This window comes from Rhamphochromis longiceps, linkage group LG5, assembly GCF_057381845.1.
Source record: "Rhamphochromis longiceps isolate RC_006_pf linkage group LG5, R_longiceps_female_GT1.1, whole genome shotgun sequence".
Taxonomy (NCBI): Eukaryota; Metazoa; Chordata; class Actinopteri; order Cichliformes; family Cichlidae; genus Rhamphochromis; species Rhamphochromis longiceps.
Window position 1 is genome coordinate 17137469 of NC_140561.1, and position 25437 is coordinate 17162905.

Consider the following 25437-nt stretch of genomic DNA (forward strand, 5'->3'; position numbering starts at 1 on the left):
AGATAAGTTATTATCTGTAGGAATATGCCTTACTTTCTGTACTTTGAGGGACATGGAGTCCTTTGAGAGTTGTCTGATACATTTACTGTGATAGGAAGGAAAGCACAGGTGGAATTTGTATTTCCAATCCTGGCGTGGTCTATTCTGAGTTATGACAGTGTGAGTCAGCGTGTTCGTTAAAAGGGCACTAAAACAGAAGTTGACCATCATTCATGTTATTATTTGTGTGTCTGCTTTTCTTGTTATGAGTGATAGACCTTTAGTGACATGTGAACACTTAGAAATACCAAATTTGCTAATAAACAATCTTGGACTTTCCAGTGTAATTAAATTCAAGCAGCTGTCACACCTTATTGACATACAGGTGGTGTCAAGGTTCATTTGCAATCAGGTATGCAGCTAGTGAGAGCAAGCCAGGTTTTGCTTGGGGGCATTATATAAAGGGCCTAAATGCTGTGCTTGTTTAACCAGTCAGGACTCTATAATTAAGTAATGGTCTGGCATTAATACCACATTAATAAAGTATTATTAAAGTACCACAGTGTAAATGAGCTATGTAGCAGGGAAACGGTACTACTCAGCTAAAGATGTCCCCTGTGAGTGTTATATTGCTCATGTATATTATCAGATATTCCTATTGTTTTTAACTTGAAGCAGGATCTCTCTCAGATCTCTCTCAGATGGTTAAAACGGAGCTCATTTGCTCATCTGATAACTATTTTCATACTTGTATGTTCCAGTGCCTGACGTAAACATTTAAAGAGGAGAAACGTGTCGCAATTAACATAACGGGAGGGGGAGATTCCCGCTCCTGTACACGGTGGGGATGGGATATCCCCTAGTTTCCCAATAGCGGCCAAATTCTCGCGAGATAAATTTATCGCTACGTGAGCGCGCACTGGCTGACGTAGGAGCGAAGAGACGTACGCGTACACGTTTCCGCGCGCCCAGCAAAGCGGGGACAGGGCGAAAAATCCAGCGAAAGCCAGACTGAGCTTCCTGACCCCAAAGAGCTTCGTAGGGGAAGTTATCTTCAGACGGCCCTCCCGGCGTGCACGGAGAAGTGGGATTTTACCTGCGCAACTGCACCGAAATTTGCACGACAAGGCGGCTGGAGTTTTTTGTTTTGGGTTTTCTTTGCTTTGTTCGGGGTCGGCTCCGTGTAGAGTTTTATTGCAGAGCAGCATCACTACCGCACGTCGTGCCGCACAGGGAGGAGAGGAGAGGGCAGAAGTTTCCGCTGGCTTGTTTTGTCACTGCGGGGCTGGTGAATCCGCAGGAATGTCGCAGAAGGAGAGACCCACGTTTTACCGACAGGAGCTCAACAAAACCGTGTGGGAAGTCCCGGAGCGCTACCAGAACTTATCTCCTGTCGGTTCCGGTGCTTACGGATCCGTGTGGTAAGTTGTTGTTGCACAGCAGAAGCGAGCGAGAGAGCTAGTGCACACACAGCGCGATTGCACAACGACCAAACGACTTCCCACCAACCACAGTGGCCCGGGAGAGCTATCTGTCGCCGGGCTGCTTAACCAGCCTGCGCAGGGTGTCCGTGGAAGACACGGGGATATAACTTGTGTCCTTTGTTTACGTCCTAATACTCGGGCCGCGGTAGCTCAGCCGTGCACACTCCACACAGTAGCTCGCATTTTTTCGGCGGGTGGGGATTGTTTGTGATTTGTGCACGTTTTTTTCTGACTTTGTTGCTTTACTTTCTCGTGTCGCCTGAACAGCCTGGTGTAACTTGTAGCGTACGGTAAGCACAGTGATGGCCCCAGGGCGAAGTTTAACTGCTGCTTTGAAAAAAACAAATATTTTATCAACAGAAGGCTACATGTGCGACATGTCTATGCTTGCATCATCTGGTTTAAAAAAAAGAGAAAAGGAAAAAAGGTGGTGGTGGGGGGTTCTTCCTTATCAGATCACATCTGTAACAATTACACAGTTTAAGGGTTAACCAGGACGTCACGAAGCACGCGTTTTCCACTTGAAATAATTGCCGTGTTGCTGTATGTGCCGCCTGGCACTTTACACATCCGCACATTGCATATATTATGCATTTCTAGTTGGGTGCAGCCTGCAGAGTACCAGAACGTCACGTGGTTTTCGGAAAGTAGGCCCCCCTCATGCACAGTGAGCGCTTTCTACAGGAGCCCATCCGACGACGTCGATGACTCTAGAATGATGTCATCCTTTCGCCCGCTGTGGTACACGCATGACTCACGGTCCCGAGATTAGGTAGTGGCATCAGCCCTGACGCCTTCTAGTCAGTACAAAGTCATGGACAGCAGCGGGTCGTAATTACAACTTTACAACTCATTTTGGCCGCACTTTCATCTCTTCAGCTGTTGACTGTAAAGGTTGTTTTTTTTGTGCAGTTTTTAGTGGTGGATGGTGGATGACCTCATTTTGTCCTTAAGACAATAACTGGGTTTGGAAGCACCAGTGACAAAGCCAAATGCAAGGCATATGTTCATAGATGACCATTGAATGAGGCTTATTCTTGTTACGAATTTAAAATGCACCACTTCCAAGGCAAAATGTGAGCACTGCCATAAGCAGCTAGTTTTTGAAAATTCCTGTGGGGTTTTTTTTTTTTTTTGTGCTTTTTTTCTGTAAGGAGCTGTCAGCTTTTCTTGTGGAAAACCTTTTGCGTAATGCAACTTCCCAAAAACAAAAAAGAATAAAAAAATCTGCAACTAGAGTGGTCCAGAGAGCAGTGTGCCTCTAAAGCCCTTCAGATGGTATCTGGAAAAATATAAATAACCTCATAGCTCCTCCACCAACATGTCACGGCTGTTGGTTAGCTGGGCACATGCTCCCAGGCACTCAGCGGGCCAAGTCTTTGTTGTCTCCACCATAATGTTGCTTGAGTTCTCCACTCAGTAAAACAGCCACAGGCATTAACTGTGTGGATTTTTCATTTGAATTGCCTGATCAACTTTGCACTCGCATACACCAAAGATAATAACACTACTGATATCTACTTATATCTTGGCTGTACTATTTTTTGAATGACAGACTTGAATGGATAGCCAGGGCTGGTGTGGAGTAATAGCTGCTGGCTGGGATTTCAATGTGTCCTTGCACTTTTATTTGTAGGCTTCCCAGCTAAGGGTGTGTGTAGGTACTTTAACACAGGGCAGAAATATTCTTAGCCATAGATAAAAAGAAAAGACAGCCCAGTAAAGAGCACGCTGCTCAGTATCACAAAGCTTTTTAATTTTTTTACATATGTATGTTGTAATGTCAGTGTTGTGCAAAGACATACTCTCAGATCCGCAGATTCCCGTTTTCATGGGCACTCTTTCAAAGCATGCTGAGATTAACACTCGTTATTGACAGGCCTAAACTGTTTTTGGCAAATTTGCAACCTAAAGTTTACTCGGCACAGCTCCAGCTGATAATGCAGGGTAAACTCTGGCTCTGCTTACACACATTTCTTATTCATGAAGTTGAAATTCGACCTAAATGATTCTGTTTATATTTATTAAGCTGCAAGTTACAGCTTCAGAACTTCTTTACCTGGAATGATGGCTTTATGTGCTCCTGTTTTTTTTTGTTTTGTTTGTTTGTATGTTTTTTTTTTTACATTGTCAGACAGCATTTAGTGTTTCATATTTTGCTGATGAAGAAAGAATTGCACAAGGCTCCTTGGGTTGTCACGTCAGAGAAAAGTGCAATGATTTTTCAGCTTGTGCCCAAAAGCAGCAATTTTGTGACTTTGGTTTTAGCAGCTGGTCATGTGAGGTCTATGACCAAATGCATCAGTGATGTCAGAAAAGTAAACCCCCTCATTTTGGTATAAAGTTATGGATTAGAGTTTGAATCCCTAAAACACAAATACGACTTTTTGCAGTTTTTGTTTTTTTCCCTCCGACAGCTTTAGCAAGCAAAATCATGGTCTGAATGTCCTGTTGTGCCAAATCTCTGTAGGTAACACTTGCTAGTCAATTTCTTTAGATTTTAAAAACATACTTAAGTTTTCCAACTTCTAAAATTACTTTGATTTGTGAGTGTGACTAGGTGATAGAGTAGACATAGGTGAGTCGACCTCATCTGTAGGTTTGTTAACTGAGCAGGTTTGTGTTAATAATGCCATTGATAAATCAATTAAACGATGATGATTGCTATTATTAGCTGGAATATGGCTCTAATGAGATTATTTCAAAGATCAAGTAAACACGATAAGCATGGTGTAACGTCACCAGATCATTAAGTCACCCCACTTTCCATATTTATTATATCATTTAATGTCTAACATTGATGTTTGAGTGGCCCAGAGGAAATTAAGCCTTATCGCAAGCACTGCTGTGCCTTATGTCATTGTGTGCGCATATTAAAACACTTCCTGCACCACAATGCACTCATCATGAACTGATGATTCGTCCCCAGCTACAGGAAAGCTTGATGATGACGATGATGATTGGGAGTGTGGCGTTGACTGCGTTGCTGCTCTGAAATTCAGAATCAATCATCAGAACTCACTCTGCTTCTCACCTATTGTTTTACTGGCTTTTCAGGACACGGTGTCCTGCATGACTCTGTCGTCTTACGGTTGCTTCCTTTCGTGACTGTGTACTGAGGATTATGATGCATTGTTGTTCCTAACAAACATACAGGTTAGATGAGGTTCTTTTTTGTTTTGCAGAAAGAGGTGTTACTACCATTTCTCGTTTGACCTGCGCTAAGGTGAAGTATGTGGCTCAAAGTGTTAATGCAACACAGAGAGTAAAAATTGTAATGTGTTCTGTTGCTATAATTCTGAGTTTAATCCGTGTCAATTATTTCACCAATAATGAACAGATCATACGTTATGGCTCGTTACTTAAAATGATACTGCGTGTGGTAAGATTTGGCAGTGCCGATCACGTTGATGGCGTACACGAACCCCGTCATGCTCTGATATGAAATCCAATGTATACATGTTTGTGCTCAGATAAAGAGTGCACAAATGCAGCGTTCCAGCTTTCTCGATGCACGTGCACGTCTTACGATTATAAGACAGTTACTACAGACATCTCGACGACTCATCTACAGCACATATTTGCCTGTTTGCTCACTCTGGCCTTCTGTTAGTCAGCGTGCTGCTTCTCTACTTCCCTGTGAAGCTGTTGCTCCTTTTTTAGTCTACGCTTTATGGCCATTTCTTATGGCAGTTCCATTTACTGCTGACTAATTGGATAGTGTATGCTTAGACCCATCTTGTTTGCCCTACAAATTAGCAGCAGTTTGAGTGCGTGTGCCTTTGTTTTGCCATTTAGGATTGGTACACTGTTTACTGACTATGGGTTTTCCCTCACTGCTGACACATTAAAGTTGTTCTGCAAGCCTCTGACATGGAGCACATTGGGTGTGGGAGATTATCTCAGCTTTACTGGAAAAAACACAGTGCTTATCTTAATGTTCTTATTATGGATGTGTTGCACTCTGGGTCATAGCTTTGTCACTCACACAGAATCAGTTTTAACACTTCTCCTGTGCGTGGCGTTGCACTCTCAGCCATAGGTGTGTGCAGTTAATTTTAAAAGGTCGACAGTTTGAGCAAAGCATTTCAAGAGAAACTGACTCCCATATCCTTTTAAACTGAAAGGCAACAGAAAAACTGGCCCGCTAGTCTAGTTCTGGTGGTTTCCTTGTGTCACTCCATGCAGTTCCTGCTTTTTGTTTTAGTTGGTCTGCGGTGTAAAAATAACAACAAGAACAACAACGAACACACATATGGGAGCACAGATTTAAAGATGTTGCAATCATCTATGCACGATGTACCGTATCTGACTGACCTGGAAGGAATGTGGTTAATTGTAAGTAGGTTGCCTTCCCTCACAGATAAAGGAAATACAGCAATGTCAAGCTTCTCTTTCACATTGTCTGTCTAATAATCTTAAGAGTCAACCAACTATTTGTTATTGTAAATAAGTAAAACACGTTCATTTCACTCATCTTTTTCGTGTCTATGCTTTTTGGCGTCTACATTAACCATTACCAGAATTGAAGAAAAATAAAGATCTGTGACATCTCCATCACATTTACCAGGCAGTTGCTAATTTTGAGTTTGCTCGAGTTAAATGAGATATCCAGCACATTGAACCGTTTTGAATTAATCAGCTGTTGAATGTTGACAGTTGTGTAGACAAAAGAGGAAATTGAGGCCACACACTTAATTATAAGACCTTTTTCTTTTGTGTTTTTTTTGTGTGTGTTTTGTTCCTGTTACATAAAATGATCTGTTTTGCTGTCTTCCTGTGATAAAAATACTACTAATAATGTTTTGACAGATTGGGCCTTCAAAAAGACGTCAGCCGTGCTTTTCTTGAATGGGGGGAAAAAAGAACCAATTCTCCAAATAGAGCTGCAATAACAGACTTTCAGTGGTCAGTCACAAGTGGTTGTGGACATCTTGTGCAAAGTCAGACAGTCAGCTGGGTTACATTAATGTTAGAACACTCTGTAGCATGTAAACAACAGTTTACAGCAGCTCTATAATAGATGAATGTTTTACTCTATCTGGAGACTGCTGATCATCAACCAGCATGTTGTGCAGTTAATTGTTTTTCAGTAATTAGCTGCTGTATTTTCACACTCCTGTGTCATTGCCCACCATGCTGCTGATATTTGAGAACAGGTTCAATCATGTTCCCTATTCAACTTTAGACTGTAGAGTGTAATAAGAACTGAAACCAAGCGCTCGGTGTTATGTAAGTATTTGCTTTGTTTACTGCGTTAGACACCTACGCAGTCTAATGAAGAATCTCATTGTCAGTTTGAGAAATGTTTGGGTTTTTTATGTGACAGCTGTTGGTAGCGATGCATTTTCTTTTTTCTGTTAAGAGCCCACCCGTTTCACACCTTACCTTTCTTTCAGCTCGGCGTTTGATGTGAAGACGAACCTGAAGGTAGCAGTGAAGAAGTTGTCCAGACCTTTCCAGTCCATCATCCATGCAAAGAGGACCTACAGAGAGCTGCGACTGCTCAAACACATGAAGCATGAAAATGTAAGTCACCTACAACTGGGGAAACATCACCTCCACCTCTCAGCAAGCGGCAGTGATTGCTCGCCTCTTTTTCAGTATTTACACAACATTTATTGTGCATTTAACGTCTAAAGGAATTGTGGCATGCAAGTGGACATGGAAAAGCACACGAGGTTTACAAAAGGATCAGTCGCTTTCGTGACTTCTGACCATATCTTTGAGTTGGTGGATGTAACAAGCCTGATGGATTGATCAGGCTGGATTGATGGCGCTTGAGGGGTTAACTTGCTGAAAAATGACGATGAAAGAGTTGAAAAAACATGTAGCTCGTGCAGGAATTCAAAAAAGGAAAGCATGTAAAGACACATCTATAACATAGTGATAAGGTGATAAGTCTATGTGGTAGGATATTTCTGCTAGCGTCTGCATTGTTTTGACTTTGAGCCACCTACAAAGAAAGGATAGGTACTCTCAGTTTAACATCACAGCATCTGCATGTCAACTACCTGGAACTGACTAAAAAACAAGAGTTTAACTGTCATGTTTAAACCCCAGTGTTAGTCCTTCTGGTATTTTCGTGTGTCAGCATGAGCAGGCATGGGTACACTGTCCTCAGGCAATAACTGTGTATGCTAACAGGACATCACAACGGAGGTTTTCCCCTGCTAGCGTCTAACGCCTATTGCTTGATGTTGCTTGGTGAGGTATGAGTCACCAAACGGGTTTACATCTGCAGCCCCATCACCTACTGTGGTGTCTTTTTTTTTAATCTTATTTTGTAGCTGCAACTTTAAAAAGAAATCTTGCTAAGTATCTCAACTTTTTTGCCTTTGGTGTGAGTTTCCCGCCTATAATCACTGCTTTGGTGTGTGTGTGTGTGTGTGTGTGTGTGTGTGTGTGTGTGTGTGTGTGTGTGTGTGTGTAGATACTGCACATGCAGACACTTGCCCGCATACAAAACGCAAACATTGTTCCTGGTTTCTGTGCTGTTGCTTCATCCGGGGTTACGCTTTTGACCAGAGAGACAGGATCTTTATGTGTTTTGAAATGTGAGCAATTATTTCTCAAGCTGGCGTGCAGATGAAGGCTTTTTGAGTCCTGTGTGGAAACAAATCCACCTGGTGAATGTTGTATATGAGTTTAAATATTTCTAGAAAAGAGGGAAGTGTACAGTGTGAGAAGAGGTAGAAATATTTAGATTGCCACAATATATGCAAGTGGACTTTATGAGATATCATCTGCCAGCAGCACCTGTGAAGTGAAAATTTTCAGAAGGAAAAAAAAGAAACTTTAGCTGTAAGAAGCATGGAAAGTCTTAAAGGGGAAAACCCCCTAACAACAGTACAACAAACCTCACAGTTAAATGAAAGCCCATCTTGTAAAGTTACGGTTTAATGTAATATTAGCTGTATTCTGCACTGTTTAGTTAGCTTTAAGAACTCATTGCAGGCGCTCACAGAATTCATGCAATAAGTGTTGCGCAACTCTAGAAGCTATCACAACACACGTAGGGTAGTCTTTCTAATAAATGACAGCTATGAAGTCATTAAATGGAAGATCTGATTTGGGATTGTTGCTACTCAGAGTGTGCCTGTTTGCTCTGATTAGAAGCTGCTGTGCAGAAGTTATTCAAATCTTATGGAAATGTGAGAAAGAAGCGCACCTTTTAGCTTGCCTTACATGTATTTAGATGAAAGGCCACCTGGAAGAAATGTACACAAGAACACGCCAGATCACCGTAAAAAAAAATCCAGGTCTCCTTATGTTGTGAAAAAAGTTTAATATGAAACGTCATCGCCCATGCCAGAACTTGCTGTGGTTCAGTCCGAGCGCACTTGGCTCAGCATTCACACATTACTGTATTTTTTTAAAATTCTTTCTTAGATCCTGTTTTTTGCACAAGCCCTGATTTCACTTCTGTTACAACTCGAGCAGTTTTGGAATTAGTGGTGCGCTGGCACTGTGGGGAAAAACACACCAGTGCATTTGAAAAACAGGTTTTACGTGGAATACAGATTATGGAGGATTATACAGAGTCTGTGCCTGTATTGCTGTGTTGAAGGCAAGACGGTAACGTCGCGTAGAAATGTCATTCTGATAAAGAATCTCACTTATCTCGGCGTGAACATGCTGCTGCCAGGTTTTTTGTTGTACTAACAGGAAGAAGAAAAAAAACATCAAGTTGCGGTGGTTTTCTGTTCATAAATCCTCTGTGCTTTAATACATATCTGTGGCTTACATAGGGAGGGATTCTGTGTTTTGCTCATGCTGTTGCCAGGAGACTCCCCGAGTTTTGAGTTTGGAAAGCCTGAGTGGACCAATCGGCTGTTTGTTGTGGCCGTGGCCCACCAATCAGCTGCAGATTTAGGTCTTGTGTGGGTGGGCCGCTCCAGTATTTTTACAATACCTATTTACCTCAGTTCCCCTGACTCCAGGGGGTGGGGGTAGCACTCAGGGCTGCTCTCTGCCAGTATGTCTGCATGCATGTGTATATGCATGCCTGAAGTGTGTGTACAATACACGTACTGCTGAAAGACACATAAATAAGAAGACTTTCTGTTTTTTCTTTCTTTAGTTTATTTTGATGCACCGTGAAGCTGCAGATATTCAACTGTAGTGATTGTATGCATCCATATTTAGTCACTTTCACACATTACGTTTTTTTTTTTTTCATACAATCACAAACTTATTGTGCAAGAGACTGTGGAAAGGGGAGAAGGACCCTGCAAATACAGTGTATTCTAGGTTAAAGACTCCAGAACACACCCCATCTCTAAAAGCTTTTGTATTGCTAGAGGAAAAAAAGGAATAATGCATCCAGCATTTATAAGCCATTATAAATAACTTTGCATTGTTGGAACCAGCATAACCGGTTGCATGCAACTTTAACTACCTGAAAGGTGCCTGTGCTGTCAGCTTGGTGGATTATCCTAAATAATGCATCAACCAAATAATGTTCACTACTTCCTTTGAAGAGACGAGGTAACTTAAGCACAGCACCTAGTGCTAACACTAAATTGAACATAAATCAGCAACAAATTCTTTGCTTATTATTGTTGTTTTTTTGTTTTTTAATTATTATTATTGCTATACTGTGCAATATGCATTGTTTCCTATTAGGGTTTGGAATTGATAAGAATTTAGCGATTTGATTTCTTATCGATTCTCAATGGTTTCACTTTGAGACCATCTCTAAGCAGCATATCAAAGACATTACATTCATGCAAATGAATTACATGGATCTTAGAGGTATTTCCCCTCTTTGTTCTGATCGGTGTTGCGTCATTCGTCAAAAAAAGTAAAGTAAAAAAAAGCTTTTACACATATCACACAGAAGACTTTTATTAAAAGTAATGCAGTACGTTAATTACACCCAGGAGAAAGACATTCGTTATACTACTCATTACGTTACTTTCATTTTACTCTGTAAAATGAACTGAAACACACTGATACATAATTATAATTTAACAGTATAAACCTGCAGGCTAGCTATTCTAATGAGGACACGTGATCTTTCCCTTTAGTATTTAGTAGGGGTGCAACGATATTCGTATCGATATTGAACCGTTCGATACAGTGCTTTCGGTTCGGTATACATATGTGTCCAACAATACAAAATTTTTAATTTATTTTATCAACTTTCCTTCTGACGATGCTGTCTGTGTTGAGCGCTCAGTGAATCTGCGTTCGACTACTCCGCCTAGGCTCGACAGTGCAGCCTAGGCGGAGTAGTCTAACGCAGATTCACTGAGCGCTCAACACAGACAGCATCATCAGAAGGAAGAGCACAGGGCAAGCTAGCGAGACAGAAGTTAAGCTCTCCTTGCAACAGGCAAATTGAACGTCATTCAGATCTGGCGTTTGGAATTATTTTGGTTTTCATGTGACGTATGACCCTGAAGGTAAGCGAGTCATGCACTAAAGTAAAACAGTATGTTGGATGTGCCATGCAATGCTCAATTACATGGGTGGGAGCTAGTGTGTTAGCGCAGTTAGCTCATTAACGTGTTGGCCGTCTAGCCCCATGCACAGGGCGATCGGCGGTAGCTCGTTAACGGAGATTTGCCGTGTTGTGGCGTTAAGGTCATTTCAACGAGATTAACCTGAAAGCACTAGTGGGAACACAACGAATATGACTGCACATTTACGCCGACATCATCCTAGTGCAAAGACAAGTGGAAGCAGAAAAAAAACAAGCAAGCATGCTACTAACTTTAGCCGAGTCATTTAGACAGCTGTTAGCACATGATTCTCCTTATGCTGCTGAGAATATAGCCCAGAAGAAGCAGATAGTATAGCTTTTATTTTGGAAAGAGCCATTTCTCTGTAATAAACTCTCTTTTTCCAAAGATGAGTGATTCCTCAATCAGATACAGGGCTTGCAATATCGCTAGCCCGACGTCCCGGGGCTAGCGTTTTTTCAGTCGGGCTACCAAAATCTATCTCTTCCCTGCCCGTCGGGCTATTGTAGGAAGGAAAAATATATGTCAATGCTTTTGCATTCTTTCAGAAATGTAGCTGGGTAATTATGTCATTGGCATCGGTGAGCCACTGTCAATATGTGACATATTGAAATCGCGTTTGAATTTGCGCTTGTTTTTTTGCTTTCACTTTGCAATGACAGCACTGATCTGTGAGTGATGATAATTTGTGCACCAATTCCTCTGACATAGTCTTATTAATTGTTAGCTTACTATGCAAACATGACAAGTGAAATCTCCCGCAGCAAGCTTAAACATGTGAGAGGTTGATCGCGCAGAGAATCGCTGAGCTTATGTGAGTGCGTGTGTAAAAGCAGCAGGATGTATATTTCACTACGATGACCTGGATGACTGAGAACCTTCACAGACAGATATATATTTTAGTTCTGCTGAGCCAAATAAGACAGGTCAGGGTGAAGAAGTGACAGCCAAAGAAAAGCTTACCACAAAACGGAGAAGTTATGACAAATCAGACTATAAGGCAAAAAGAAAGTGCAGCTTTATGGTTTCATGGACAAAAGAATTTCTGTGGCTGCGATATGATGAGCTAAATAACCAGGGCTGCACATAAGTGGTCCGCAGGTGCGCATTCGCTGTCAAAATAAAAAAACACGCACAAGGGTTAGGGTTAAATTTAAAAACTGTACTTTTGAGTTAAAATATATATTTATAATTTTAATAAATGACAAATTAAAAAGGCATGAACATTTTTTTTGTATCGAAAAAATATCGAACCGTGACACCAAAGTATCGAACCGAACCGAACCGTGAATTTTGTGTATCGTTGCACCCCTAGTATTTAGGTATGAACACAAAGATGAAAACCAGCACAAAGAGACTTTAAAGCGATTCTACTTTAGAAACACAAACAGGTAGAAAAGGAAGCTGCTGTCTGGCTGCTCATTGGTTTGTTACCTGTTGATTTCAGCATCGGCTTCACCGCAAGTGACAGCTCACTTTATCACGGTGCTGGCCGGGTGTCAACATTTACTCAGCTTTAAAATCACTCTGGGTTCTTGGCTAGCTTAGCGTTAGCATTATGTCTGTGTAGGTGCTTGCGAAGAGCCAAAGCTTTGTTAGCAGTATAATGCAGTTGTTTATGCCCTGGAGCAGTCTCCACTTTCCCAACGCGCTCTTATCCTTTTGTGCAATAAAAATAAAAGTAATGTCCATGTCCAAACTGTAGACAACGCCACAATTTTCCTCCACACAAATCAGCTGATCATAGTGAGAGTGCAAGAACCGATATGCAGGCAGACACACAATTCCAAGGATCTTGACTACTTGGAACCGGTTCTCTACAAGAACCGTTCTCAATTTCCATCCCTATTTGCAATCCACATTGCACTGGACCCCTATGGCCCCTCCAGTAGTCTGTGGCCTTATGTGGCCTATTTACGGAGAGCACAGCCAAGGCCCTGTGCCAGGCCCTACCTCCTCTTGGCCAGTCTCCTGGCTGGGACCCCAGTTACCGTGATCAGCTGGGATAACATGATCTGTTATTTTGTTTTTTTGTCAGGCAAAATGGCGTTGACAGCCTAGGTGCTGAGATCACTACAGTGCTTAAACCTCTCTTATAATAAGATGGTGATTCAGGGTGGGGTGTTTGCTTATTTAACTAAATTAAACTTCACCCACCAACCAGTTGCTAACTGTCTCTAACCTCTGACCTCTCGGTTTTTCCTTCAGGTGATCGGCCTTTTAGATGTTTTCTCACCAGCGACAAGCTTAGAGGAATTTAACGATGTGTAAGTCACTCTTTCTTTCTTTTTTGCTCTCTGCTTTTCTCCTTCTCACTCGTTCAGTTTGTTTATTTTCTTGCTTACTGTCTCAGCGTCTATAAGCTTCACTTTTTACACAATGAAAGCGTTCGTGCCAGCAGATAATCGCAAGATTACCTCGATAGCCAAAACTAGTTAGAGATGCACGAGGATTCTTAACATCATGAGAGAGCAGCATGTGGCGAGTGGTACCAAGGTGAATGTAGGGTGAACACGTGCTCCTAAGGAACATCACAGCTAGTCTCCATGGTAACAGCCATCTGGCAGTGTATGTGTGCAGAATAGTCAATCAGCGTCCTTGAATTCTCTGCATGGTGTAACGTCATCAGCATGTTGCACATTTGTGGAAATGTGAGATGAACCTCAACGCGATCTCATACACGAGGTGAAGTTTAGCCAAAGACGTGGTGCTTATCTTTTCACGTGACCATTAACGAACACCTCGTTCTTTGACAACGACCTTGGACTAGTGCTGTGTGATTAAAGAGGTCATATATATACTACAATCACTGCTGGCCTCCTTCAAGTGGTTTACTTTCTGTTTAAATATTTTGCTGTTGAGAAAAAAAAGTGTTGTTTTTTTTCTGTTGTGTTGTTTTTCTGTTATCATCACTTTAATCTTGCCAACTTTTAAGTTGCCACATTTAGAAATAATTCTTACAGAAAATGATGAATGATTTTTTATCAAAAACACCGTTAGCTGCACTTTACACAGACCTGCTAATCTGCAAAAATTAAATCTTTAAAGTTTAAACTAAATAAAGCTGCAGCAGAAATCAAAGAGAGACTTTCCTGAATTATAAGATTACATCTGATTGGCTGTTTGATTTGCAGGTACTTGGTGACACACCTAATGGGTGCAGACCTCAACAACATCGTGAAGTGTCAGAAGCTCACGGATGACCACGTCCAGTTCCTCATATACCAGATCCTCAGAGGCTTAAAGGTCAGCGAGGCCCTCATTTTCAACTCAAAACTGGCTGCTCCTAAAAGTTGACTTGCATTCAATCTGTGCAAAAGCGGTGCCTTGTGGAACCAGGCAAAGCTAGCTCACTAGACCACAGATGCATCTGCATTGTTCTGCGTTTAGACCAGCTGAATTCTAGTTGGCAGCGACGTTTCTGTGCCACTCTTGTGACTATTTTTTGTTTTTGTTTTGTTTTTTTAAATTTTCTGCAAACAGTGGCAACTGAAAGTGAATGGATAAAATTCAACAGTTCCTCTTTTGCAGATTGTTGCAATGCAGGAAAGAGCAAATGCTGCTCAGTTGAGTCTTAACACAGACTGTAAAAAGTTAACTGGATACAGCTACAGCTAGTAGTATTTGTAATGTGAGCAAACCATGTATGATTACAGCCTATTACACACTTGATTTTGTTGTTCCATGAAAGTGTTATCTTTGTCAATCACCTGTTTACGCCACTTGTTGAGAGCAAGCAGATATGTCAGAGTTGCTGTGATTGTGTTTCTTGTAGTTACATTTCAGAGGAGAGAACGGTTTTGAAACTTTGGCTTATATTTGTGGATCTAGACAAAGCATATGATAGGGTGCTAAGAGAGGAACTGTGGTACTGCATGAGGAAGTCATGATGGTGCACAACATGTATGAGGACAGTGGTGAGGTGTGCAGTACGAGTGACAGAAGTGTTCAAGATGGGGATCAGGGATCTGCTTCGTGTTTGCAGTGGTGATGGGTAGAATGGCAGATGAGGTGTGCAGCAGGGGTGTCCGCTGACTGTGATGTTTGCAGATGATAGTGTAGTCTGTAGTAAACATGGAGAGGTGGAGGTATGCTCTGGAGAAGAGGCATGAAACTCAGTAGAAATAAGACAGGATACATGTGTGTGTCAGTGAGGGAGAGACAGGTGTAATAGTGAAGATGTGTAGAGGCAGTAGAGTTAGTGAAGGTGGACAGATTCAAAAACCTGGGGCCAACAATCTAATGCAACAGACAGTGCACAAGAGAGGAGAAGAAGAGAGTGCAGGCAGGGTGGAGTGGGCGGAGACGTGTGTCATGGGTCATCTGTGACAGAAGGATAGCAGCAAGAGTGAAAGGGATGGTAAGACCTGCTGTACAGTTTTTAGATGGTTGCACTGACGAAAAGACGAGAGGCCGAGCTGAAGATGTTACAATTTTAACTGAGAGTGACCAGGATGGAGATAATGACCATATCACAAGGACAGTTTCAAGTTGAGCAGTTCGGAGACAAAGCTAGACAGGCAAGGCTAAGATGGTCTGAGCATTTGCAGAGGAGGTAAAGTGGATACACTGGGCGAAGAATGCTGAATATGGACCTCAGAGAAAATTTATGGACAGAAGAGGAGGCTGAGGCAGATGATTGGCTACGAAGGAAGATGTTAGTGGTATTTCTGAATGATTACTATTTAAAGAAATGTACACTAGTTATGTTGATGTTCTGCTCGTTTTATCGCTTGGGAGTTCAGCTGGTGTACATTTAAAATACCATAAGCTAATACACACTAATGTAAGTGAGGTGTTTTTTGTGACTGCATGCTTTCCATATGGATGGATGCATTAGCATTTAAATATTTTTATGTTCTTTCCCCCCTACAGTACATCCACTCTGCAGATATCATCCACAGAGTAAGTGATGGCCTCACTGAATGTGTCAGTGTCTGCAAAGAAAAACAGTCCAGTGCTGGTTAAACTGAACAGAACCATTAATGGCACTTTAGCTTTTCTGGATGGTGTTTTATTAAATCTATACACTAGAGCTTGAAGTAATCAGATTAACACGACAATAAAATAAAAATTTGGTTTGGAATGTTTTACGTTTCTGATTGTGGATTAAAAATATAATTGAAGGAATGAGTGCAAAAACAAAAAACATACACAAATGTTTGCAATATGATGACATGTGTAGCAATACCAGCAGGATGTCTCCCTGTTGTTTCTAAATTCTCATCTGGACTCTTTTTTTCCCCCTCTCTCCTCAGGATTTGAAGCCCAGTAATCTGGCTGTGAATGAAGACTGTGAGCTTAAGGTGAGGAGACTGATTGTTTCAGATCCAAGCTTCACCATATGCGATATAACTTGCTGTCGAGCTAAAGGTGCTCAGTCATGTCTCATTTGGTTGTCTTTATGTCGCCTATGCATTGTTGCATCACTCAGATCCTGGACTTTGGTTTGGCACGGCACACGGATGATGAAATGACAGGATACGTAGCCACACGGTGGTACCGCGCCCCGGAGATCATGCTCAACTGGATGCACTACAACATGACCGGTACGCACACTGACATTCAATCATGTTTTGAGTGCAGTTTCATAAAAGTGTGTTGAAATAGCTTTTTGGACATCTGTTACAAGTCAAGAGTCATGCGTTTACAATGATGTGGGGGGTTATGTGTGCAGTGATCATACAAGGATACTAAGTTTTTTCTTCTCTATAAATAAGGAGACAACTTTAGAGAAACTAGGACAGCTTTTCAAGCTTTTCAATTTTCTTGTTTATTCAACATGATGTTTAGAGGCCTTTTCATCAGCCTAAATCATCCACAACAGACGTTTGCCTTGTTGAGTGCCATTTAGTTCTGCTTCACACTTTCTTTACAAAGCATTAAGTGGTGTTGGTGTAAATGGGCAAATAAACGAATGTGGATTTAAACTGTGCAAGCTGTTTAGCTGTGCTTTTGAGCTGTGCCTTCCCCAGCAGCTTTGAAACGTTTGGTTTGTGAAAAAAAATTGAATTTGTTGAAATTCTCTTCCTATTTAACAGTGAGAGTTATTGAATTAAACGTTGCCCATGTAACACAACGTAATGCAGCGCAGTTCGTTCACAGTTTGACAAATTGTCAGGATGCTGTCACAAAACTGCAGTCTCAGCTCTCATCAGGAAGCAGCGTTTAAATCTGAAAAGAACAAGGCAGACTTCATTGAATTCACCGCAAGTAGTGAAGATTACAGGATGATACCATTACATCGTTGCATTTGCATATGCATGTGCAGCATGCACGTACAGCTGTGTTGTTTTGCATTATGCTGAAAAGCTTGGATTTGTGTCATATCTAAAGGATTTGTTGAGATGCATGTTTGAAATGATTTCTTTTTATTTAATAGTGGATATCTGGTCGGTGGGCTGCATCATGGCTGAACTACTTACAGGACGGACACTCTTCCCTGGCACAGACCGTATCCTTCCACCTCTGCTGCTAAAATAAATGTCAGATTGTAGCCAGCCTGCAGGTCTGTGTTAGATTAGGAGGAGGTACTGGTTGAGTTCAATCTGCTTATATGCACACGGTTTACAAATATGTATTAGACTAGTTATATAAGAATTGTTGTCCAGTGCACTCACTGCCAGGCTCTCACAGAATCTATTGCTGCAGCACTGTTGCAAGCACAGACAAAAGCACCATTTTACCTAGTTGGGCTGACTTAAAAGCATTGCTGAGTATTGAATTCAGTGAGCTACATGCCAGAATAGCCAGGAAAGTGTGCGTGTGTGTGCATGATATGCACACACACACTCTCATATGGAGTTAATAGTGCCCTGTGGTCTATGACTCAGTGCTGCCCACTTTTATCTCCACTGCTTTTCCACGATACTTTTTACACTACCTTCCTGTTTCCCTCCCACAAAACCCTTACACACAGCAGAGCTGTCATGTGATTTGATATAAAAACATACCGGAAAACCCTGTAAATTAGCGCGCGCGCGCGCACACACACACACACACACACACACACACACACACACACACACACACACCTTTAAATATAGAAGGTAGCATACGCCACCAAGTTGGTGGTTTTGTTAAAGATCAAAATCTGTTTCATAACGTGTTCATAATTCCTGCTCTAACTAATCAATCAGCCGATCTACACCTTCTTCGCTGCATGCCTTGCAGGGGTATGTGTGCTTGAATGTGTCGAAACTGCTTTGTGATGTAGTGGAGCTACCAACCCACAGTGCTTGTTTGAATATACAGCAAGCAGTCTTTCTGGTCTGTCTCCTTTTACTTGTCTGAATGGAAGCTGATCTCTGCACATGAGTAGAATGGGAGGGATTGTGGATACAATGCATCTCATTAGCCTTTGTACAGTGTAAGTACAGGTGCACTCCCATAGCACCGGGATTAAAAATGTTAAATAGTAGACATACTACAACTGTATGTGGTTCATATTTTGGGTACTAGGTAGTAGTGTGTCAACAGTAGCATGAGCAAATCACTTCAAACTGCTCGTTAGATGTGATTTAGAGAATTCTTGTCATGCTTTCTGGTGACATTTTTGCAGAGTGGAGACGCAGTAGTTAGTTCATTTATTTTTGTTGATGGATCAAATGATTATCTGAAACTTTGTGGACAATTATTTTATAGTTTCAGCTTGTCTGCACTAAGAATTATAAACACTATTCCAGATTCTCAATTTTTTGTAGATTCAATAGTCTGTGATGGTTTTATCACTGTTCATAAGATTTACACGGTGAGTTATAATCACTAGTTGCACACCTAATTTTATGCATATTCATCTATCCATTTTCTACCGCCTGTCTGGGTTCGGGTCATGAGGTCAGCAGTCTGAGCGGAGATACCGGAACTACCCTTACCGCAGCCATTTCTTCCAGCTCATCTGGGGGGGGGGATACGAAGTCACAGGGTATGCCTAGGAAGGATTCAGGAGGCATCAGATGTGCAAATCACCAAACTGCCTCCTTTCGATGTGAAGGAGCAGCGTCTCTACTCCGAGCCTCTTAAATGGCCCCGCTCCTCACCCTGTCTCTAAGGGCGAGCCAGCCACCCTTTGGTTAATCAATAAAACAACAGTTTATCTTTTATTATGAGCCTTCTCTTCACAACAGGTCGATGCATCCGTATCACTAGAGACACTGCCCCAGTCCGTATGTCAATCTCACCCTCCAGTCTTCCCTCAATCGTGAGCAAGATCCCCAAGATACTTGAGCTCCTCCACCTAGAGTAGTATCTCATCCCTGACCCAGCAGACAGATGAGAAACAAAAACAAGGACTTCTTTAGACACTAACAAGAATTCAGGTAGAAAACAACAGGAATTACATTTATGAAAGAGCATGCCCAGAATAAAAGCAGCTTTTGAAAATGTCCATGTTCAACCTCCTTGAGTCTGAGGGATGAAAATTCCAGCCAGACTTTCTGTTTTGTTTGTGATGGGTGAAGTAGAAGTTTTGCTTTTCCTTTTCACCACAGCAGGCACAGAAACTACAGCACTGTAGCCTGTTAGCTCCACCAATGTCACCTCCAACTCTGATTGCTTCTGGTCTTTCATTTATAATTTGCTTTGATATTTTCTATTGCATCTACATTCAGTCATTTTTAAGTACTTTAATACTTCACACAGTCACAGTAAGTGATATAGTCATAGTCAACTCATCTGTGAATATTTATGCATCAGTGTGACGTTGTATGATTTTTAGTTGGTGCTTGATATCTTTTATTTTGAATAAGTGGACCTTTATCAGTTACAGGCTACAGCATCGACAGTTGTACCTCTCACCCCTCTGTCCCCGTTACGTCCTCCATCCTTTCTGTTTTCCTTCATGTGAGTGTGGTAGATATTGATCAGTTGAAGCTTATAATGATGCTCGTCGGAACGCCAGGGCCTGAGCTCTTGATGAAAATCTCTTCAGAGTCTGTGAGTGCCATCCCATCCAGTTTTGTTTTATTTATTTGTTTTTTCCTTTTCTTTTGCATTGCCCATCCTCCCTGTTGCCTTTGTGTTGCCCTGGCTCTTTATTTTATGACCTGGTGTCAATGCTACTACCTCTTAACTGCACCTGTTTTGCTCTTAACACTCTGCTTTTATCCCATTTGAGCACAGTGCTTTGATTTCTGCTTCTTTCCAGCATGTACTATGACTTTTTTCAGAGCCACGCTGATAACTTTTATGTGACAGTAAAAACGTTAGTGCCAAACTGGACCACAGTGTTCGTGATTATCTGAATATAGGTTGCAGACAATGAAGGTTTTCTTTATATTAAAGTTTAGAAACTGTCTTCCTTTCTTTCACATCCTCCTCATCCTCACCCCGTGTGTGTTCCCACCCCAGTCCCTATCCTTTCTATACATCCACCTTCCTAACTACACCTGCTCTTTGATGTGCTGACCTCCATGTTATGATACCCCTTGACTCAGAAGGTTTAGATATAAACCAGCTGCAGCAGATAATGCGCCTGACAGGGACGCCCCCAGCCTCCCTAATAAGCAGGATGCCCAGCCACGAGGTGAGACAAGTTCCCTTCGTCTTCCCACATGCCCCGTCTCTTCCCCACAGCCGGAATCAGGGCCATGCTGCAGTCATCCATCAGCTGATAGCTACATTACTGTTTAGAGATAAATGCAGCTAGACTTGATGTTTAAAATATATCCTACCAGTTCCTTTCTGCATACTGTCCTCTGCTCTCACGCCACACATTCCCTTTTTCCTCTTTGACTTGTCATGCTTTTCACAGCAAGGCTTATGAGAGTGCTCTGCCAGTGCAGCCAGCGTGTTCTGATCATCTATCCCATTTGACTATGAAAATAATACCACAGTGTTTATGTAATGCATGTGATTTGGGTGTTAGTTAAAATGCTTGGAACATGGCTTAATGGGAGGATGTACAGTTTGTCTTGCAACAGGCAAATTCAGTTTAGTATTGTAGTTCTATTGAAATATTGCACGTTTTTTGCAGTTTAAAAGCTGCCTTATTACTTGGAAATCTTCTGCAGTTTGCTTTTACAGTACACTTCTTTGTTTCTGTTTTCTCACAGGCGAGGAACTATATCAACTCACTTCCCCAGATGCCAAAGAGAAACTTTGCTGACGTGTTTATTGGTGCCAACCCTCTTGGTAAGTTCCTCTTTCAGAATGACACCATTGGGTTAGGCTGCTATTGGCTCACTGGCTCCCTCTAGTGGTGGTAGTTATAATAATGGGGGAGCGGTTTCATCTGTTTTGGCAAGATTTTTTTTTTATCACAGTGGGGTTTTTTTTAGCTTTAGCTAGTGCAAAAGGAAAAACAATTAGCACTGGCATGAAATAACAGTGTCTCATTTGCTTTGCTTTACATGAAGCATTTGTGCTTGCATGTGTAGTTACTGCACAAAGACCAGCTCCACGCCAGGAAAAACCCTGATTGCTATGCATGTTAAATCAATCAAGTTAAAAAAAAAAACACACAGAATGGATACAGGTGACAGCCGAGTTGGATTAGTGAAGGGTGCTTTCTCATGTGCATCTCGTACCACATCAGGAAATTATTTCACGTAACCAATGTCAAGTTATGTAACGTGAACAAGCTACATTAACTTTTGTCACCTCGAGTCATAAAGAGCTCTTCAGCAGATAATCTAGGGGATGTCATTATAGGATTATTCCGTCACTGACTTGATGCATTTTACAGCACACAGTATTTGTATAAATGCTTTAGATAAAATGCTTTTAGACTGGGGATGTTCCTGGTGACTGATTTTCTAGTCGACTAAACGAGGGAAAAAAATTAGACTAACCAACTACTCTTAAACTAAGAGACTCTGTTATCAAGTTTTGGAAACTGTTTAATGTGAAAAACTCTGCAAAGCTGCATTATGAATGACGCACGCAGATAAAAAATTCATGACAACCACTTAAAAAAAAACAAGCTTGTCCGGGGAAAAATTGATGCATTTCCAGGCCGTATTATCTCCACTGGGTCCCGGGTCTCCTCTGGGTCTCCTCTGGGCCTCCTCTCGGTAGAACATGCCCAGTCGGAACCCTTTACCCAGGGGTCGACATCATGAATGACTGAACTCCTCACCCTATCAAAAGCCCATCCACCCATCAGGGAAAACTTATTTCCCCCGTTTGTATGCATGATGTCACTTTTTCTCCTTTAAAAGAACTAACAGTAAAAGCGTTAACCCCCAAAATCGGGCCCAGATTAATAGATTTATGGTGTTTCTCAGCAACCGTGCTCCATCTGGTGGAAGACGGCTGCATAACATTAGGACAAAAGACTTTATTGGCATTGGGTATCAATTAAAATGTAAAACAATTGGATTAAACGACCCGTACATCTGGTACCGACTAGTGACAATGACAACAATCAGTTGTCACTGTCACACTCAGTTTCTTCAAAGTCTTCACTGCATACAGTCATGTGAAAAAGAAGGTTTTCACAAGACTTTGTGCAGTGCTGTGAAAAACTAAGCACACCGATGATTCAGTAGTTTATAGAAGCTCTCCTAAGGTCCCAGCACAGCATTTTAATGGAGCTGGGATCACTGGAATCAAAGTGTTTAGTATAGGCTGACCTTTTTTCTTACACAAACAGAAGCTGATGCCATTATTTGAAAGGCTGCCGATAGTTAATATGAGCATCGACTGCAGTCACAGTACATATATTGACAGAAAAGTTAGCATTCTGGACCTTTTTGCTCTGACCTGTAGTTTTTCTCATACTCACCTTTGTCTCCTTTCTTTCTTTTAGCGGTGGATTTGCTGGAGAAAATGTTGGTGCTTGATACAGACAAGCGGATCACAGCATCTGAGGCTCTGGCCCACCCTTACTTTGCCCAGTATCACGATCCAGATGACGAGCCTGAAGCAGAGCCTTACGACCAGAGCTTTGAAAGCCGTGAGCTGGAAATTGAGGAATGGAAAGGTGAGTTGTTAGAAACCAAATAGATTTTAAAGGTTATTTATTCTGTATGTTGGAAAGTAATTTCAATTATCTGTTCTCAGCCTTAACCTACGACGAGGTCATCAGCTTCGTGCCACCATCTTTCGACGAAGACGACATGGAGTCTTGAGGAGGAAGCGGCTCTCTTCCACGATTTGTTTTCCAAGAAACACTCTCTAAAGACTATCGGTCTCATGTGACTATCCGCCACTTTCCTCATACACGCGCACAGCGATGACATTCAAGTGCCTGCCGTCATTCATATGTGGGGGGGACGTTGCTCTATCAGGGAAACGAAAACAAAAAACTTGACATCGTGTTCATACCGTCCCCTGCTCTGCTGTTTTGTTTTTCTTAACATGAATCCCACCGTGCTGAGGTAGACTTTAACTCTCCTTATGCATTAGTAATTTTTTTATCTCAGATATATATTCTTTATATTCTGTCCCTTATTCTACATACACAGCAAAAAATAAATAAAAAAGAAAACATTACATGTCAGTATCTCCAGGCAAATTGTAATAACGGAACATGTATTATGTATTTTATTAAAAAAAAATATGGCTGAAAATAATGCTGTAGGACAACAATTCTGGAAAGTTTTAAACCATGCTGAGTGTGAAGTGTATCTTTTGGCACATTTTAAATTCTGTTATTTCTACGAGTACATAGAACTATGTAGATACTACAGAAACAGTATTTGTACATAAATCGTTCTGGGAAAAACGGCTACCACACGTGTAGTACTGAGGCTCGTCAGCCGCCCACATTGACAGTTTGTTCTAGAATGGCATATAAACCGATACTGTGTGTAATTTATTTAGAATATGTATAGGATACGCCAAAATATGTAAAATATTCAGCCCAGTATGGAAAATTCAAGGCTTCATATTTCTTAATGATTGAGTTTTACACATGGCAACCCCCCCTCCCAAGGAGAGCATTTCCCACGTGTTCATTTTCATCTATTACTTTAGTAAGCTTCTTCCGTCTTCTCGCACATGTGTTGTTTCACATGAATGTTTCAGCGAACAGCCACCAATCTTTGCAGTTTCACCACAGCATGTTAAAGCCAGAGTTTTTGGCTTACTAGTTTATTCAAATTTTAATGTTTTTCCATCACAACGTCAGCCGACAATGTAATTTAATCATATTGCATTTATGAAACAGTACTATTAATGTTTATGGAATGTTTGGAGCGCCAGTTTGCGCCGTATATTTATGATCTTTTCTTATATTGTTTGTATATTGATGTAAAAGAGAATATTATTTGTCAGAATTTAAGGTTGTTTGTATTATTTATGGAGAGCTTATTGTATTAGTATCCAAATGTGTCATCGATAATTTCATAGATCACTTGAGCCACAGTGGCTACAGCTTTCATATCAAGAGCCGACAATGTTATCAAGAGATCGTTTGGAATCAGTTTGATACATTCTGCTCAGTTTGCTAAATTACCGTTGCTGAGGTTGTGTTTACAGCGCGCCTTGATTCACAGCCCAACAAATTATCACAATTTTTAAAAAAAGAAACCCAAAACATATCCTTTAATGGTGGCATATTTGTCACCATTTATTGACTAACAAACCACTAAACTATTTCTTTAGTGTGAAGACTTTTATGACAAAATGCTTCCAATGTGAAGCGTTTGAAAAGTCAGACACGCAAGCTGTATCCACAGTTGCTCTGCCTTTGGCACCCAAACAATATCAGACATCAGTCATGTTTGATTTCAGCCGCTTGTTTTAAATGTAGTGATTTTTCTAATGTGTTATTTTACTCTTTGTGTGCTAAATCAACATTTCATGTTATTCTGTGATTCTGTAATGATTGTTTTATAAGCAGCACCAGAAGCCTGTTAGAGTAATTTAGAGGAGGGGGGGGGGGGGGTGTCACATGTATGCAGGAAAGTGCATATGTTTACTCACTGGATGCTGAAGGGCAATGCCGAAGCCTCATATTTTATCATTTTTAAACAACTGCATTGATTTAGATAGGATATTTATTTTGTCCATATCCCGATGTCATTAGTAAATTTGGTTACACTTCGTCTGCCTGAAATATGTTTTTCTGGGTTTTTTTGTTTTTTTTTTGACCACATGTATCAAGATAGCAGGCCATGCCACCTGTAAATACCACCATTAGAAAATAAAGCCTACTATTTTTCAAAGCTGTAACAGAATTCATTCATTGGGTGAGCTTTTGCCTTGCCTTTTTTTCCTTTTTAAGCATGTCACCATTGGATGGCAGCATAGCACAAGTAGAGCAGAGCTTGTCTGTCATCTGGTGTGTGACGGGTTGAAAGCCTGCTGGGCTTTTCAGAGAGACTCCAAGATTCCAGTGCACTTCAGACTCAGCAACACTCTCTCAGAAAAAATCTGCTTTATCTTAAAGATAAAACGCCTAAACACAAACAAAGCCACATAGATTAGGCTGTGCATGTGAGGAGTGATCTGACTTTTGCCCTCCAAACAGCCACTCCACAGATACACGGCACAACAATGACAGAGACGTTTTAACAGAACCAGGATCGGCTGCACATCTGCATTTAAGGTTAAAGGAT

The 25437-nt window shown here is 41.3% G+C and overlaps 1 protein-coding gene across 3 annotated transcripts; it reads left to right on the forward strand.

Annotated features, from left to right (window-relative positions):
- The first annotated feature begins 936 nt into the window (after window positions 1-936).
- Window positions 937-25051, forward strand: mapk14b (mitogen-activated protein kinase 14b). 3 transcript variants are annotated; one of them, XM_085406186.1, is made up of 12 exons: window positions 939-1400; window positions 6863-6992; window positions 13142-13200; window positions 14068-14179; window positions 15809-15838; window positions 16192-16239; window positions 16368-16482; window positions 17316-17387; window positions 19788-19867; window positions 20986-21064; window positions 22683-22856; window positions 22937-25051. In XM_085406186.1, the coding sequence occupies exons 1-12, from the start codon at window positions 1282-1284 to the stop codon at window positions 23002-23004; spliced, it is 1086 nt and encodes a 361-aa protein (XP_085262312.1). In that variant the 5' UTR covers window positions 939-1281; the 3' UTR covers window positions 23005-25051. The 3 variants fall into 3 exon arrangements, with proteins under 3 accessions (XP_085262313.1, XP_085262312.1, XP_085262311.1); XM_085406185.1 differs by lacking the exon at window positions 19788-19867 and adding an exon at window positions 20377-20456 and having other exon boundaries at window positions 940-1400; XM_085406187.1 differs by lacking the exons at window positions 20986-21064; window positions 22683-22856; window positions 22937-25051 and having other exon boundaries at window positions 937-1400; window positions 19788-20439.
- The last annotated feature ends 386 nt before the right edge of the window (window positions 25052-25437 follow it).

Bases quoted from the DNA above. Each gene is read 5' to 3' on its own strand.
- mapk14b (XM_085406186.1), top strand. From the start codon at position 1,282: ATGTCGCAGAAGGAGAGACCCACGTTTTACCGACAGGAGCTCAACAAA. The intron at 15,839-16,191 runs GTAAGTGATGGC...CTCTCTCCTCAG, and splicing joins CTGCAGATATCATCCACAGA to GATTTGAAGCCCAGTAATCT. The intron at 19,868-20,985 runs GTGAGTGCCATC...GTTTTCTCACAG, and splicing joins TGAAAATCTCTTCAGAGTCT to GCGAGGAACTATATCAACTC.